Genomic DNA, 18,731 nt, shown 5'->3' on the forward strand with positions numbered 1-18,731 from the left:
ACCTCAGTTGAGTCTGATGACTACTTATAGACATTACGACCTAGAGACTTGAGGCTTCAGCAGTGGTTAGGGAATGCGGTATATATTTTTAAATGAGGGCTCTGGGCATGTAGGGGAGTATAAAGGCAGGAAATGCAGCCCAGGAGCAATCAGTCCTTATAGAAAAGATGTCTCCAAGGCAACTCCTCGCAAACAGAAACCAGTTTACAGATAAAGATGGCAGCCAGAACACATGTATCTACATTTACTCCCTGCTGAAACCATGATAAAATTATGGTAAAGGATTTTAAAAAGGGATTTTAAAAATTTCCCCACAAAGATGGGAGGAATGGAAGAGGAAATATCGATAAAATTTTGAGAGCTGGAAAGCAGACAAAAGAGTGGTAATGACTTAGCAGACCTAGGAAAATGGATTCCTAAGCCAGCAAAGGGGAAAGCCAAGAACTCACCCAATTTATAAAACAGAATGCCGCTGCCTAGAACTTAACAACCTAACTGAAGTCGTAAGACATGTAATTGGATAACTATGACATAGGGTAAACAGTGATAAGCGCTGTATTAGAGGGTAGATAAGGTGCTACAGGTGTTCCAAGAAGATTAGTTCCAAGAGATTAGTTTCAGCTGGGAGTACCAGGGAAGCTTCCTGGAGGGGGTGACATTGATCTGAATATATAATTGTGTTGTTCCTTTCAACTTATATCTTGTCCTAGTTCTTTACATTACATGTTTTACTGAAAAAAATGCAGGCAAGACAAGAGAAGCAGTTGTGTCAATTTATCTACACTTCCTTTGGTTGGCGAGGGGCCCTGCTAGCAAGGCACACTCTTGTGTATGCCCCTGGCAGCCCAGCTGTGGCCACCACTCTTGCTTTAAAAGACTTTGCAGGACCCTCAAAGCCTGTAGTTGTACCTTTTGTTTTTTTTAATTAATTAATTTTTTTTTTGAGGAAGATTGGCCCTGAGCTAACATCTGTTGCCAATCTTCCTCCTTTTTTCTCCCCAAAGCCCCAGTAGATAGTTGTATGTCATAGTTGTACATCCTTCTAGTTGCTCTATGTGGGACACTGCCTCAGCATGGCTCGATGAGCAGTGAGTAGGTCCGCATGCAGGATCCGAACCGGTGAACCCCAGGCCGCCAAAGCGGAATGCGCGAACTCAACCACTACGCCACCAGGCCTCCCCCCTGTAGTTGTACCTTTGGAAGTAACACACTTTTTATAAATACTAAAAATATTTTACTTGCCTTTGAATCCTGGAGTGTGTCAATAAGTTCTTCATTGTCCAGAATATTTCCTTCTGATGTAAAGAGCATTCTCAGGATTTTCTCTTCAATAGCTTTCAGCTGGTTTTTATCAGTGTTGATCCTCACAATGAGCTTGATTCTTTGCTCTTCCAACTCAGGTTTCTCAAGTCGCACCACATCACTAGAACCAAAGTTGGAATACCGAAATTGTCTCTGTCAGTGCCCTAAAGTTACTTCTATTTTTCTTTCCCCATTTCTAATTGTCCTTATTCTGAATACTACTTAGCTGAGTACTAATGCTACTAGCCAAATCCTCATGCACAAGGCCCCTCTTCTGCTGGGTTTACACAGTGGCTGCTCACCGAACAACATATTAGTTCTGATTCTTCATCTTGTATTTCAGAGACCTGCAGCCTACTACGGTTCCCATAGCTTCTGCTCATCTTCTCTTGGGAAAACCTGCTCAATGCTTGTTCTCTCTAATTCAATTTCTGTCTCTAATGGTTGCTTGTGACAAGCTGAAAATGGTGCCTGGAACATTCTTTTCACACTAACATGGGAGATTCTGAAATCCTACCACCTCCAGGAAATGATTCTTACATCTAAGACAGGGGCCTTACCTCCAGCTCCATCCCTGTCTAAACACGTGGACTTATGTCCCCCATTCACTTGTCTTTTCATAATTTGCTCCCAGCTCTCTGTTTGTAGGAGCTAATCTTTTTCTTCATCAGAATTTCTAAACAAAATCATAGGAAACTTTTGCCCCCTCCCCTCCTTTTTTTACCTTAACAACTGATCCTCCAGACCTGATTTGGTTACAGTGAAATTGATGATGGTAACTTTAATGCACACCTAGAGGAGAAGCATCGAGTACATAAAGATGCTCAAGTTCAGATTAATACAATAAGAAGTGCTTTCTTTATTAGAACACGGCTCATTATTACCCTGCTGGATGTATCCCAGGACTAACTGTGAACACACCCCCCCATCCACACACACAGCAAGCACACTCTATCTTACAAAATCCTAGCATGATTTCTCCTGCCAGTATGAGTGACAATCTTATTCCTCAAATGCCACAGTTTTAGCATCCTACATGGTGTTCTAAGGAAAGGTGAGCCAGTGAAGGGTTAGAAGCAACCCTTCTAGAGTTAACCCTTATAGAGTCAACAGCTTGGGTTCAAATTCCAGTTGCACCCTTTAGAGCAGGTAGGATGTTGGATAAGCCGTTCACCCACTCTGAGCTTCAGTTCCTGGTATTTAAAAGTTGAGATAATAATAGTAACAACTCATGGGGTATTTGTGAGGACTAAATGAGGTAATAAAATCTCTAATTTATAGTGACTTGTACATAGTTTGTCCTTGTAAAAAAGAAGCTATTATTGATAATAAATAAATAGTAAAAAATAAGAGAAACATTTTTCTCATAACACTTTTATGAAAAATTTTTGCTATAATGTAATATTATGATGTTATTGATATGAATAAGTCAACAGCAAAAAAATAAATATAATAAGAGTAAGTGTTTAAATGTCATATATTTTACATATGTTAATCTTATTTAATCTTCGGAACAAATCTTTGAATTGGGTTTTATCTTCACCTTATGGTTGATTGACTTGAGGATCCAGGAAATGTAATAATTTACCCACTGTGACAGAGAGCTAGGGCTGGGTAAGGTGTGCAGTGCACCCTCTCAAAAGTTGAATAAGTGAGAAATGGAAGATTGTAAGTTGGCACATTGGTCATTTTTCTAAACTATATGACGGAACTTGGGACATGAGCTCTGGCAGTGGCTGTGTAATTAAACCCCTCAAGGCTGACAAGGAAAACTCTGACCTAGGCTTTTAATGACATTTCCCTCATCTTGTTCAAGAAGTGTGTCAATTTCATCCAACCCGAACACATCTAGAGAAGATAGGCAGCTATGAGAAATTCATTAACTAAAATGAACATGACACTATTGGAATGGTATATTCAAGGATTCTTTTTTGGGGAGGAGGGGTGGAGGAGTAAAGTTCTGATAGTGAAGTCCCTTCCCTATTTGTGAGGGCCCTAGTAGAGAAGGGGAAGCCTGCTGGGCCTGGAAGACCCTGCAGAGCGAGCAGCTGTGCCTGGAGCTGTGGCAGCCCCGATGGGCTGTGGGGTGGAGATGCCCCTCGGAGCCCACGCGGGAAGGGAGAAAGGAGTCCCAGCTGTTTCCATTTCTGTTGCAACTGCCTGGGGCTCTGCAGCACAAGAGTAGGGGTTCTTCTGGATCCTATTGTGGCTCAAGGACGTGTGTATGAAAGTGGGATTCACGCTGTTCCCCTCAAATAGTCTGAGAGCATGAGGAAGGGGACAAGATGCCCCTCCCCCCGAGCTCTAAGTACAGACACTGGATGTTTGAATCATGAGTCTCTAATGTTGCCAGTCACCAGAGGTTCCAAGCAGGCAACCTCTGTTTTTGGGGCTGTATGCCATGGGCACTTGCACACTTAACACCGACAGGTCCCCTTTTCCCCCCGTAGACTCTCAACTGAGCTCTGATTCATTTATCAGCCACAATAAGAGGGGCACAAATGGCCTTGTGCTGAAGGAGGAAGAAGAATGATTAGAAGGCAGTGGTGCCCGTGTTTTGAGGAGTTGCTGTGGACCAGGAGGGAGATGGCAAGAGCTCTGAAGGGGTGCATAGGGTAGTGAAACAGGGCAGTGGCCTGGGGACCAAGTGGGGAGGAATTTGAGTTCCAATTAAATGGCGAGCAGAAGGGCGACTGGAATCACAGTCAGGACTCAGAAGAGAAGCGAGAGCAGAGGGTGGTGGAGGAAGGGGGTTGTGGAGGGGCAAGAGGGAGCTGGGGGAGAGTTGTTCCCTTCGAGTGGGAACTCACGAACTTCAGAGACCCATCACACCATAATAATCCACTGAGGCTGGGAATTCCAGACCAGCAGCTCATACCTCAGGCAGGTAGTGGGGATTTGGCAATTTGGTTGTCATATAGAACCTGAAGTTTTTATCATAGTCAATGTCTGAGTCTCCAAGGCGAATGAGCAGTCGTCCACCACTCATGAAAGTCTGTTTCAAAAGAATGGGTTCTAGAGCTGGGTCCAGGGTTTCTCTAAGCTTAAAAATGAAAATAAAACAAAACAATACAAAAAACAAGCTGTTAAGATAGATGGCATCAAATTCTCCAAATTCCTTAGGCCTCAGTATTTATTTGGCTTGAGCAATTTTTCAGTGATCTTACAGATATTTCTTAATGTCTTCTCACTACCTCTAATAGTGTACATTTTCCAGTGATTACTTTATCAATAGTCTAAGGAAATAAGAGCATGTGAAGGCAATATATCTATTTAGACTAATCTTACGCACTATTCATCCCCATGAGAAAGAAGCTAAGAAAGGAGAGTCACTGGAGGGTGGGCCTTCAGCAGGCCCAAACAAATGAAGATCTGCTCACTTTCATTGTTCTAAGTCAGGAGTTAGCAATCTACAGCCTACAGGCCAAGTGTGGCCCTCTGTGGCCTGTTTTTGTATGGCCGTTGAGCTACGAATGGTTTTTACCTTTTTAAAGGGTTGTAAAAACAAACACACAAAACTCCAAAAACAAAACAAAACAAAGAATATTTATTCAGAGAATATTGTACAGAGCCTGTACGTGGCCTAAAAAAACTAAAATATCTGGATCTTTGCAGAAGAAGTTTCTGGACCTCTATTCTATATGACAGTTATTTTTTTTCGCTCAAAGCAAATCTGATTGTTGGTAAGAACTTGGGCATGCAGACATTGCCAACGGACCCCAGGACAAACATCTTCATGTCAGCATGTATGTGATGGGGACTCATGGCCCAGGACCTGTCAAAATTTGATTGTAATCCATAGTTAACAAATCTATTTCACATTGTGACATGGTAACCAAGCATGTAAATAAAACAAAAGTTTATGAGATAAAATTTCCCTTACTCCCCATGATATAGTTTTGTGCTTTTAAAATTCTATTCTATTTCATTAAAAAATGCTGATTGAGATTGACTAACTTGATTTCACACCCATGAATGGCTGGAGACAAAGTTTGAAAATACTACCCTACAAATGTAGAAAGCAGCTAGGTCTGTAATGCTAATGACTCCAAGTCACAGAAAGCAGGAAGGCCAGTCAGAGTGTCTTGTTCCTGGCTGGGGCCCTAACCAGGGGTCCACCCCCGATCTGAAGAGCATGCAGCTATAGTTAAAACGGCTCTGCTGTTCAGGGGCAGACTATCACAGAAGGTCTTTTGTCCCCTGCCATGACAGAAGAAATTCCCTCAGGATCTCTTGTGTCATGAGTTAAACTGGGGTTTAAGAATCCGGTTTGGGACTCTTATAACTGTGCCAAAGATTTTGCGAGAACTCACCCACTCCTGTAACTTCAGGGTTTGAATGAGGGCCCGGGGCCCGTTACATAATCTTACTTGTGTTGGTCAAGGCCAGAAACCACACATGGAGGCTTCCTGTACTCTTTGTAACTCGACTTGGGAGTGTGGTAACTTGCTGTGTGTTTTCTAGACAGTCAAGGCTGCTCAGACAGTTTATTTAACCTTTCTGTGCCTCAGTGTCCTCATTGATAAAATGGGATAATAGTAGTAACTACCTTGTAGGCTTGCAGTGAGGATTAAATCCAAGAACAGAGTCTGGCATGTAGTGAGCACTCAATAAATGGTAGCTAATGCTAATATTAATTACTATTTCAGGCACCACGCCAGTACTGCAGCTCAGCTGCCCCAGGGACAATGGTCTTTTCTGAGCTTCTCATCATTCTGATGAAGCAGAGATCCTTCTAGGCATGGTTAAACTGAGACTCAGCTTACAGCCCAGGCGTTCACTCACTCATTCTTCTCTGACACAAATAGAATGGTAAATTAGGGAAAGAAACCACAATTATTAACCAATCCCTTTTGTGCCCAAGGCGTTTGCACATGCTGTTCCCTTTGCCCGGGAAGCCCTTCTCTCTGAGCTCTTTGCATGGCTCAGCTCATCATAGAGGTCACAGCTCACATGTTCCCACCTGTAGCCATGCATCTACATTAGTCCCCCACCCCCACTATTGGCTGTGTCAGCACTGGGCTGGCTCCTTCTAAGCCTTTATCACAAGTTCTCTTCCTCCCTTCCTCTCATTTCCTCTCTCTTTTCTCTCTTTACTGTCTCTGTCCCCAACTAGACTGTAAGTTATCGAGGGCAGAACCACATCTGTATTGTTGGCCGTTGATTCTCAATTAATGTGTATTGAATGAATGAATAACTTCAAAAACATACATTCTTGGAGGGATTCTGAAGAAATGGAGCACTTAGGCTCAACAAACATCCTTTTTTTTGAAAAAAAAAAAAAGTTCATTTTTATCACATCATTTAATCTAATTCTGACCTTATGTCTAAATAGAAAATAATATTATACGCACTGGAGTGTTTTACTGGATTCATATCATTAGTGTGCGTAGACAGTCCCTGATGGCACTACTGCTTTGAATTTTCGGGGCAGCTAACCATCAAGAGCCATAATGAGGCCTGAGAATCAGCAGGGTCAGAAAACAGAGCCCATCTCATTTAACACCAAAATAATGTCCAGAAACAGAAAAGTTCGTTCAATCAGCAGATTGCTCCCCATATGAGAGTGTGTTGTTTAAGGAACAAAGCAATTGGTTTGACCAATTTGAAAATGGAGCTGACTGGTGTCTTTAGCATGATGCAGATATGGCCTGTATAGGATTCCAGATATGATCTGAAAGTTGGGAACTAACATGAGAAAAGAAAAGTGAAAAGCAAACCTCTTCCAGTAAGACAGGTAAACCAAGTCGGATCGCATTTTCAAGTGTGCGTAAGAAATTACTATCTGTAAGCTTAATGATCTTTAACCCACTTTTGCTTTCTTTGTTCCTTATCCAGCGGTTTGCCTGTATGAGAAAGCACAGAGCAGGACATTTGCTTTAGAGTTTTATAAATGGCTAGAAAGTGAAAGTTTTTAGAGTAAAGTTTAGAAATTTTGTTCAATTTAGCAACAGGTTTGAAAGATAAAAAAAGATAAAAATACCACTCGCCCTGCAAATAAAACCGCTTTTTGAACCCAATGTTTGGGATTCTTCTCTTTATTCAAATTTGGAACAAATGACAAAAAGACCCATCTAGGGAAAAAGCCCATATTTCAGGTATTCCAAGCTTGTCTCCTTTGCTTTCACAACAGTTCCCTTTTCTTTCTTTCTCTTTTCTTTTAAAAAACAAGACAAACTCTTTTATTATTTATTTATTTATTTATTTTTAAGGAAGATTGGCCCTGTGCTAACATCTGTTGCCAATCTTCATCTTTTTTTTTTTTTCTCCCCAAAGACCTAGTACCTAGCTGTGTATCATAGTTGTAGAGTTGTAGCTCTTCTATATGGGACACTGCTTCAGCACGGCATGGTGAGCGGTGAGTAGGTCCGTACCCAGGATCTGAACCAGAGAACCCCGGGCTGCCAAAGCGGAATGCACGAACTTAACCACTATGCCACTGGGCCAGCCCCCAGCTCCCTTTTCTAAACCCCATTTAGAACAGTCTGATCCATGGACTTAGGAGTCAGATGATGGGATTCTGTAAATTCCAGGCTGGCTTGCCCTAAAATTCATCATACTCTGACTTCATTCTGACTCAGACCTTTTAGGAAGAAGGACTCTACAGGAATGAATTTCTGCTCCCACAGAAAACAGAAAAATAATGGTCCCCTAAACAAAACCAATCAAAATCAAGTATGCAGAGCACCTGGACTCCTCCCTTTTTACTTTCTACCTCCACAAAATGAGGGACTTGGACCAGAAGACTTCTAAACTCCCTTCTAGGTGGAAATCCCCAAGATCTTACAAGTATGTGAAAGTCCACTTTCAGAATTTATAATAGCACAATATTAAGCAGAGTTAATAGGCTTCTCTTTAACTGAAGCATTAGTTACACACCTGATCTTGAGGATCAATCATCAAAGGCCACCGTCTCCCTTGAGTAACCAAAATGCCATTTTCTGTTGATATCATGTCACGGGGCAGCCCATCAGTGTTCCACTGCCGTATTTCGTAGGGATCGCCAAGAATGTTAATGGGACTGAAGGCAGGATCGATTGGGATCTCCAGAGACTGACAGTCCTGGATCCAACCCTCTATGAGCTGTAGAAGGAGGAAAGCTTACTTGTATAGAGTCAGGAACACTCAGTAAATGAGGATACACACAAAATTTTGGGTTAGGAATAAGTCCTATCAGTCTTCACAGGCATCCTGGCATCAGAGCATAAGACACAAGAAGGCAGACTGAAAATCAAGAGATCTGGGGCCTAAAACTATCCTCTTAATTAGCTGTGGCTTTGGACATGTTAGTCCCCCGGTCTGGACCTCAGTTTTCTCATGTATAAATGACAAGGGTTGTCACAGTAGTCTTCAATGGGGTGTAAGTGCCCCTCTTGGGAGAGTCTGGAAGCACATGGAGAAGTTTCAGGTTATCACAATGACTGTGGGTGCTACTAGCAGTTACTAGACAGGGCAGAGGGATGTTAGCATGTTACCTCCTTCAGTGAGTGGTACAGTCATGCACAACAGAGAACTCTCTGTCCCCCAAGAGCACCACTGGCACCACTATGACCTCTGAGCTCCTATAGAGTCTATATGAGTCCCTACACTAGCTATGCTTTTTGTGTGTGTGTGGGTGAGGAAGATTAGTTCTGAGGTAACATCTGTTGCCAATCCTCCTCTTTTTGATGAGGAAGACTGGCCCTGGGGTAACATCCATGCCCATCTGCCTCTACTTTATATGTGGGACTTCGCCACAGCATGGCTTGATAAGCAGTGTGTGGGTCTGTGCCCAGGATCTGAATCTGCGAACCCCGGGCCGCTGAAGTGGAAAGCATGAACTCAATTGCTATGCCACCAGGCTGGCCCCCCTAACTAGGTTTTATAATTCAAGGACAAGGGTGAAACATTTTTAGGAAGGCATTCATAAAAATGGCTTGAAAAGCTCTCCAAATAATTTAGTTTCCTGCTCCTTCCCATTGCCTAGCCCTTTGTAGCAGTCTCACCAATTCAGAACATTTTGTCCTGGCTGACTTTAGATGCCACTTCTGATCATAAGGGTAGGGGACTCCCTGTTCCTTTTTCTTCCCCCAGGTTCTTGTGCTGTGTAAGTAAGAGATGAGTAACTTTCTAAGGCAGGAAAGAAAAGGGAGGAATGTGTTAAGGAAAGTCTAGGGTAGACCATCGCTGGCTGACGGTGGAGGTGGCGGGCTGGGAAATGTTTAGATAAGTTTTGATCATGGAGAATCTTTCCACAGTGGGGATCCTCCCTCTACACTCAGAAAAATGACTCGCCCCTATCCTCCCACCAGTTTCAGCTGCTTCTCACCAGTCCTTATAGAAAGCAAGTTTACTCACCGATTGCCTATACTGGGCTGTGAAGGCCCCATAATAGGCTACACAAGCTGCTGCTATGAACACATTCCCAATGATGTTCGATATCTCCTCATCGGATTTCTGGATGCTTTCTTCCCATCGAACTTGCTCATCTCCTAATGCAGCCGTCAGCTTTCCAGCACGCACCAGACGTGCTTTTGTTAGCGCCATAGTCTTTGCTAGAAAATTTTAAGAAAATCGGGTTATGTTACTCAATATTTTCCTAAAATATAAGAAGTTTATTCACCTGCTTCAGTTTATAGCAGAATTAGCATTATTTAGCTAATGATGTCAATACATCGCTATGAAACCTCACAGCAGTTCAGCATTATTTCCCATTTCAGAACCAAGTCCAAGTTTGCCTCTTCCACACAAGGAGCTCCTTTTTGATACTCCATTACTCTGGCTGAAGATAGCACTCTTTCCAGGCCCCTGTAGTACTTATTTTCTGGATCAAATTCATATGCTGCTTTGTGTTATAATGTAACATGCCCCAACAAGCCTTATTCAGACATAGAAGTTGAATGTATACAATACATGCAGTTCTTCTAATTTCACACTAGAAGGCTAATGCTATCACCTAATGGAAATATGCCCTACATGCTGGATGAAGCCGAGATCTGACTGCCTGAAAACTCTTTCTACTGTTGAAAATCAGCCATTTCCAGACCAACATAAATTTAATGAATTACTTACCCAGACTTTCTTTCTCATTCACACCTTTGTCATATTCATCTTGCAAGGCCTGTATTTGACCTTCCACTTGTTTTAGTAGTGCTTGCTTTTCTTTCAGAGTAGCCATAGTAATATCAAGTTCAGCCTAATAAAATTAAGTAAATATTTAAAATAGGCTCAAAAAGAAGGTTGAATTTGTCCATTTATAATAGATTTTTTAAAAAAATAGGATTTATGTTCTCTTTTTCACGTCCTAAAAGATTTTGATATAATATACAAACTTAAAGCAAATATAAAATAGAATAAAATATAAGAGCAGAAGCAAAAAGAACAAAACAAAAACAAAGCCCAACAAAATAAATCACAGAAGGAAAAGAAAAACATATGTACCAAGCATTTGGGATGAATTAGCTACTACAATGGATTATTAACTTTAGATGATGAAACAAATGAAATAGTCACACAATAGTGAAAACTAATCTTTCCTAACTAGTTCTCTAGAGTCCAAATCCAGCCTGCTGCCTACTTTTGTACAGTTTGTGAGTTAAGAATGATTTTATATTTTTAAATGGTTGGGGAAAAAATCAGAAGAATAAGATTTCATGACATGTGATAATTGTATGAAACTGGAATTCCAGTGTCCATCAATAAAGTTATATGGGAACACAGCCATGCTTATTCATGGATATATTGGTAATGGCTGTTTTTGTGCTGCAAAGGCAGAGATGAGTCATTGCAACAGAAGCCATATAGCCAGCAAAGCTTAAAATATTTACTATCTGGATCTTTACAGAAAAAGTTTGCTGATCCCTGTTCTATACCCACAGTTCTTTTGGTAACCTGCTCCACTAAATGATCATTCTTTGTTCTGCTTGGGACCTCACATCTGACTGTGGGTTAAGCTGGTTTTTAGAACCTCAGAGGACACCATCAAGCGTGGGAGTATTTAGCAAAGGCAAACATAGGAGTATCAGATGTTAGAGCTAAAAGGCATCTCAAAAATACCATCGGCCTGATGATATGAATATACTAAGGATCATTTTCCTTTTATGCTGGAAGAGGGCTGATTTTAGAGGTCATTTTTGAAAAAATAATCTTTGCCAGCTATTTTGTAAAACGAAAACTAATTTTCAAGAGCATTATTACTGTCTTGCATAGGGTCACAGCAGCGTGATGAAGGGAGGTTGCGTGATTAATGATCATGGCCTTTACTATAAAACATCACAACACAGATGATGTACCTGTGCAGCACGGAGTTTCTGTCTCTTTGGTTCAACCTCTTTGACTACCCGAGAGTACAAATCCATTGCTCTCACCCACATGCACATGGATTTACATGCTTTGGACACTTTCTCTACTTTTTCAGGCACAAAATCAGGATTATTAATATACTTTTGAAGCTTTGCCAATATCTGAGGCTTTATATTTTCCTTATCATATTCTAAAAGTCTTCTTAGAAAGTTAGAGTCACCAAGAAGTTGCTTTGCAGTTGGCCAATCAGGCCTGAAAGACAAATATGATAAGTTAATAGCATTGTAATAAATTAATATAAGAACAAAAGAAATGTATTCCTTTGAGAACACTGAGATATTATCTCAATAATGGGTAGTTTTAATCTCAATATCATAATCCCAGTAATTGGTAGTTATATGCACCACAGTTCATGGGAGGCAGGTAATTGGATGACTAATGTTCCATAGAACCCAGTTTTGGTAGAGAAAGAATTATAAAATCATGGAGCTTTAGAAATGTAAGGTATTATAGAAATAATAGTTTTATTTTTAAAATGTTCCAGGCACTCACATTTCTACCTCCTTTGCCTTAGTTTAGATCCTTAAAATCTCTTGCCAGGACACTACAATTACCTTCTAACTGGTTTTATGTCTCTCAGTCAACCTTGCCCCTTGTGAACTTTTACCAAATTGGTCTTTCTCACATGAAAATCCAATTACATCGAAAATGTTCAATGGTTCTAGGTCCCCTCTGGCCAGGGCTCTCCCTCTGTGCTTTGCAGAGCTCCCAAGCCCCACCAAGGTGCTGGCCAGAGGGTCAGTAGGGAAGCCTGGCAGGGGGTGCTCTGGGCCCTCTACCCTTGCTCTGATTGGTTTTACATAGAAAGGTTTCTTATGAGATAATTTTTATTGCAAAAAAGATTGTATTACTAAAGAAAGTTTGAAAACTACATATCTCCAAGATGAAATATGAACTGCTTAGCACAGCATTATATATATATATATATATATATATATATATATATATATATGAACTTTCATAATGTAATCACTGCCCTCCTGCCCAGCCCATTCCATTCCATGAGCACCAAAGCTCCCTGAGCTCACCCCGTGGTCCCACGTTCCACCTGAGCATTATCTCCAGAAAAATCTGCTCACACCTCCTAGGGGCACTCTTTTCTTGGCACTCCTAATACTATGCAACTCTTGCATGTCTTGAAATTATTATTTTTCACGTCTGCCTCCCCACTATACTGTAAGTGTCTTGTAGGGAAGAACTTTATATCTTCCATCATCTAGCATAAAATGGATGATCAAAAAAATGCTTTTGAATCAATTTGTTGAATGACTGACCGCATCAATGAGAGGGTGGCGAAGAGAATGAAAACAAATGAAATAGAGAAAAGCAACAAAGGAATTCCACCAGGTATTTTGGTAATATATGATTCTGAATTACTCACTTGGCATTCAAGAGAATAGAAATTGCTTCCATAACAGTCATGACCAAATCTGGAGGTTTTGTAAAAACTCTGATTTCAGATATATCTGCTTTATCTAAGGAGTCCAGTGCTTTATTAGCAGCATCGAGTGCAGGTAGAGCCTCTTCAAGGTCTCTTTGAGCATCATCAGCTATTGCTTGGGTTTCTTCAGCTTTTACTTTTGCTATCGCTTCCTCTTCTTGCACAATGTGCCGGACCTAACCATTGAAACACGACTGCTTAAGTTGTCTCAATATTTGAATTTCAATGTTTAAAACAAAGCCAATAATAATGAGTCATATTTGGCCCTTTGGATTAGACCAATGATGAAAGAGGATTAGCTATATTGTATTTTATGCTCTCCCTTGTCCATCTCATGCTATGTTGATAGAATAATAGAGACAAACTTATTAGAACAAGCAGTTCCTTCTTAAGAGAAGAACAGCTGCCTTATATTTGTGGGTGGTATCTTTCTCACAACTCTCTCTGTCCCACTCATTGGGTTCACTCATTCTCAGGGAGAGAAGCTGGCTGATTTATTAAAGGGAGATTTTTTTTTTTTCAACTTAAAAGCACTTATAAATCTATTACTTAATTATTTTAATGACATATAAAATTTTAAAAATCCAATTATATGTCATTATATATAAGTGATCAGTTGGTGATCAAAGCCTTCTCACCCACAATGTCAGGCAATGAAGCTTACCTGATCGGCACTTTCTTGATCCACTGCCAATTTGTCCATTAGGGCTTCAACATCTTGTGATTTTGTTAGAAGGACAGGTTCTAAAGCTGAAAGATCTAATTTCATTTTATCTACTAGTACATTTGTTTCTAATAGCTTGGTGAGACCATTCTTCACCCGGTCACGTGCCTAGATGACAATGAAAATGTCTATAAACTATAAGTTTACTGACATCTCTTATTTACATCTACCGAATTGGTAAATCAGTTTGTAATACTTAAAATTGTGAATGTACAGAAATCTTCAGGTAACAGAACTCTAGGAAATGGTCATGACATTCACCACGGTGGGCTTGGACTCCTGGCCACAGCAGTGGGACATCACTGGACTGTGGGCTCACTGAGGGCCAACATCATATTATTTTTATGCCCCATGGTAGCTTGGTAGCATGCTGAATGAATGAGAGACAAATTCAGATAGGAATTTCTGGAGGCCATAGCTCTGAGAGCTTGTTTCCTCAAGATGGGTCAGCAGGGCTGAGAACCCCCAGGGAGACTGTGTCCTGGGTAGAGGAAGCATCTGGGAATAACTGTTTTTTGAAGGTGAATCAGAAAACTTGGTTCAAATTGGTAGGTTTAAAAATATTTGTCAAGTTATTTTACATAGCATGCATTTATTTACCAGGTAAAAATCCTCTGAAAAACATTAAAAATATCTAAGTGGTAAATACTTCCATTTTTACTGTGTTTAAAATGTTGAAAACTTTGGATTATCATGTTAATAGCTTGATGATGGTGATGGCAGCCACTATTTTCTGAGCAACTCATATGCGTCAGATCATATTGCAAGCACTTTACAAATAGTATCGTATTTAAATCTCATGACAATACAAGAGGTAGATATAAATTTTTTTTGTGTGAGGAAGATTGGCCTGGAGCTAACATGTGTTGCCAATCCTCCTCTTTTTCGCTGAGGAAGACTGGCCCTGGGCTAACATCCGTGCCCATCTTTCTCCACTTTATGTGGGACGCCGCCGCAGCATAGCTTGACAAGCGGTGCGTTGGTGTGCGCCCAGGATCTGAACCCCGGGACGCTGCAGCGGAGCGCGTGCACTTAACCGCTACGCCACTGGGCCAGCCCCTAGATATAAACATTTTTAAACCTTATTTTCTATAAGACTTAGAGAAGTTACAAAAGGTGCTCAAGGTTGTGTAGCAAGAAGAGGCAGAGCATAGGTTGTACATAGTCTGGCTGACACCGGAGTCCTTGCTCTCAGTGGGAACCACTGACACATTAGACCACCAAAACCCCATCTCTATTGCTTAAGAAAAAGTTTCCTTTCTTATTCAATACTGAAGAGATAACTAGTCCTCTGCCTAACTTTGATGCTGTTGCAATGTCCATATCATTCTACTAAGTCAAGGACATTTACGTGAATGAAAGAAGACAAAATATAAATATCAAGGAGGAGGAAGGCCTCTGGACTGACAGCATGAGACACTTTTCTGTCACGCTCTGGGTTGTCAAGGGCACATGCCAGGATGGAGAGGGCTCTGGCAGGTAAGATGGCACATAGATCTTCCACTCATTCTGGCACAAGCTTTGAGTTCAAGAAAAAACGATTTTTTTATTGATAATATTAAACTTACTGAAACCAACTGCTTCCTTTTTTCATGCAGCATAGACACGTAGAGATTGATGAGTTCCAGGTAGGAGGTGGGCGTTGTGTAGTACCGTCTCCGGAGCTCCATGTAGTAGCGTTCTGCCATATTGGAGACACTCAGGTGAACGTTCACACACATGAGGGAAAGCTTGTCTTTCAGTTCTTCACTTCCGGCGTCGACATTTGAGAAAAATGTCTTTGATACAGAAAGAAGTGCTTCTCTGGGCCACTGTAAATAAAGATATAATTTGGAAAAATCTGTTGCTCATTTCTATAATATATAATTTAACAATTAAGGAAAATGTATTTCTCTGGAACTCTTCCTTGCCTTGTGTCCTCTTCCACATAAACTCCTACTCATGTCTACGACGTTTAATGGACTGAAGGGCTGTGTTCATTTGAGGGGGTCTGGGTCTGCATTTGTCGTCCCCAGTACAGTGTCTGGCACATAGAAGATGTTCAATAAACATGTGTTGATTGAATGATTAAATGATTGTCTTTAGAATAATTCCATGGATAAAATCACATACATTATGAGAACCTCACGTCCTCACTCTGTTTACCAGGCAGTTCCGACTTCAGGTCCATTATTATAATCACTGTCTTGTTCATGTCAACTCCTTTGCTCCTCTCTTGTTTCTTTGAGCTCACCTGAACCTTAGTCAAATGCAAATCTCTGTTACCCCATGCCTGCAACTTTGCAGCTGAGAACGGCTGGAGAAAAACACGCAACCATGCTGACTGGCTCACTTTAAATTCATGACAACTAGCTTGAGTGGGTTCTTAGGGCAGCACAGAAATGCTTCTACATTTTCTAATACATCACTTTTGTACTCTCCTAAGTGAGTATTTCACACCCTCTGCTACTTCCTCAGACTGCTTACATTTCCTTTTCCTCTTCATTCTCAGCTGATGACTTTGCTCCCCACATAACTAAAAAAAACCAGAAGCAACGAAAACAGAACTTCAATGAGCTCTCATCCCCACATATTCCTATCTACCTGCATCTATACTCACATACTCGGCCTTCCCTCCTGTCACTCTGGAGTTTGCTCCGCATGCTCCCTGCCCAGGTCAGCCCCTTCCCTGATGATTTGATTCTGCCTCTTCTTGCCTATTCAATGACATTGGCCCAACAACGCTTAACTCTGTCTGCTGCACTATCAATATAGTTCTCTTTTCTGGACCATTTCCATCAGCACACACACACGCTGTTTGTGTTTCCCACTTAAAAATACTTTCCCCTTGACCTCACATACCTCTCTAGCTGTTACCTATCTCTCAGTGTTCCTTTGGAGCAAAACTCCTTGAAAGAGTTGCCTGTACCCACTGTCTCTGATTCCTCTCCCCTTTTCTCTCTTGAACCTTCTCCCCCATAACTTCGCTGAAACAGCTCTTGTCAAGGTCACTGATAACTTCTACATTGCTAAATTCAATAGTCTCTTCTTTCTTTATAAATCCTGCTTTGCCTTTGTTTGATGATTATCATTTCATCCCTTGTATATGAGTAAATTCCTAGCAGGCGTTAAAGCTAATGCAAGTACCCTTGAGTTATTCTCGGACAATATGTTACCCCTTTAAAAAATCAAGCAAGTCCAACCTCTCAAAGAGATATCCTGGAATTTCACCAACCTGGACAAACCAATCAATGGTGCAGCAGTTCACAAGGGATGGAAACATCCGGCATCGGGATCGAAAGGCCTCCCCAACAGGGCTCATGCAGAGAACAATGTGCAGCTTCTGACGGACTTTGCTGATAAAGTATTGAAATACCTGACAAAAAGAAAGACATATTTCAATTTAAAGTAAAGGTAAAGCACGGTCCAATATCCGAAAATCAGTCAATATGATAAACCATACTAACAAAATGGAGGATAAAAATCATATGATCATCTCGATAGGTGCAGAAAAATCATTTGACAAAAATCAATATTAATTTATGACAAAAACTCTCAACAAAGTGGGTATAGAGGGAATGTAATTCAACATAATAAAGGCCATATATTACAACCCCTCAGCTAACATCATATTCAATGGTGAAAAGCTGAAAGCATTTTCTCTAAGATCAGGAATGAGAAAGGATGCCCACTCTTACCACTTTTATTCAATATAGTATTGGAAGTCCTAGCCAGAGCAATTAGGCAAGAAAAAGAAATAAAAGGCATCCAAATTATAAAGGAAGAAGTAAAACTGTCACCCTTTTGCAGATGACATCATATCATACATAGAAAACCTTGAAGACTCCACCAAAAAACTGTTAGAACTAATAAACAAATTTAATAAAGTTACAGGATACAAAATCAATTTGCAAAAATCTGTTGCATTTCTATACACCAAAAATGAACTATCAGAAAGAGAAATAAAGAAAACAATCTCATTTACAATTGCATCAAAAAGAATAAAATGTCTAGGAATAAATTTAACCGAGGAGGTGAAAGACCTGTATATTAAAAACTATAAGACATTAATTAAAGAAATTGAAGAATACACAAATAAATGGAAGGATATTCTGTGCTCATGGATTGGAATAATCAATATTGTTAAAATGTCCATACTATCCAAAGCAATTTACAGATTCAATGCAATCCCTATCAAAATTCCAATGGAATTTTTCCAAGAAATAGAATAAATAATCCTAAAATTTGTATGGAACCACAAAAAAAGCCCAAATAGCCAAAGTAATCTTGAGAAAGAACAAAGCTGGAGGCATCACGCTCCCTGATTTCAAACTATATTACAAAGCTATAGTAATTAAAATAGTATGGTTGGCATAAAAATAGACACATAGATCAATGGAACCGAGAGCCCAGAAATAAAGCCACATATATATGGTCAATTAATTTATGACAAAGTAGCCAAGAATATACAGTGGGGAAAGGAAAGTCTCTTCAACAAATGGTGTTGGGAAAACTGGACAGCCACATGCAAAAGAATGAAACTTGACTACTATCTTATACCATACACAAAAATTAACTTAAAATGGATTAAAGACTTGAACACAAGACCGGACACCATAAAACTCCTAGAAGAAAACATAGGTGGTAAGCTCCTTGACATAGGTCTTGGCTATTATTTTTTGAATCTGACACAAAAAACAAAAGCAACAAAAGCAAAAATACATAAATGGGACCACATCATACTAAAAAGCTTCTGCACAGCAAAACAAATGATCAACAAAATGAAAAGGCAACCTAGTGAATGGAAGAAAATATTTGCAAATAATATATCTGATAAGAGGTTAATATCCAAAATATATAAAGATCTCATACAACTCAATAGCAGAAAAACAAACAATCTGATTAAAAAATGAGCAAAAAATCTGAATAGACATTTTTCCAAAG

At 40.2% G+C, this 18,731-nt stretch overlaps 1 protein-coding gene across 1 annotated transcript in view; it reads right to left on the reverse strand.

Moving 5' to 3' along the window:
- DNAH6 (dynein axonemal heavy chain 6) overlaps positions 1-18,731 on the reverse strand; it is a 261,696-nt gene that overhangs the window by 64,727 nt on the left and 178,238 nt on the right. Inside the window, exons 48-59 of the mRNA XM_058550814.1 lie at positions 17,023-17,163; positions 15,377-15,619; positions 13,749-13,916; positions 13,025-13,260; positions 11,574-11,835; positions 10,354-10,477; positions 9,640-9,836; positions 8,182-8,385; positions 7,023-7,148; positions 4,181-4,345; positions 2,027-2,094; positions 1,243-1,423 (exon numbers count right to left, since the gene is read on the reverse strand). Of these exons, the coding sequence (XP_058406797.1) occupies positions 1,243-1,423; positions 2,027-2,094; positions 4,181-4,345; positions 7,023-7,148; positions 8,182-8,385; positions 9,640-9,836; positions 10,354-10,477; positions 11,574-11,835; positions 13,025-13,260; positions 13,749-13,916; positions 15,377-15,619; positions 17,023-17,163 (2,115 nt within the window). The remainder of the gene's footprint in view (positions 1-1,242; positions 1,424-2,026; positions 2,095-4,180; positions 4,346-7,022; positions 7,149-8,181; positions 8,386-9,639; positions 9,837-10,353; positions 10,478-11,573; positions 11,836-13,024; positions 13,261-13,748; positions 13,917-15,376; positions 15,620-17,022; positions 17,164-18,731) is intronic.

This window comes from Diceros bicornis, chromosome 12, assembly GCF_020826845.1.
Source record: "Diceros bicornis minor isolate mBicDic1 chromosome 12, mDicBic1.mat.cur, whole genome shotgun sequence".
NCBI lineage: Eukaryota > Metazoa > Chordata > Mammalia > Perissodactyla > Rhinocerotidae > Diceros > Diceros bicornis.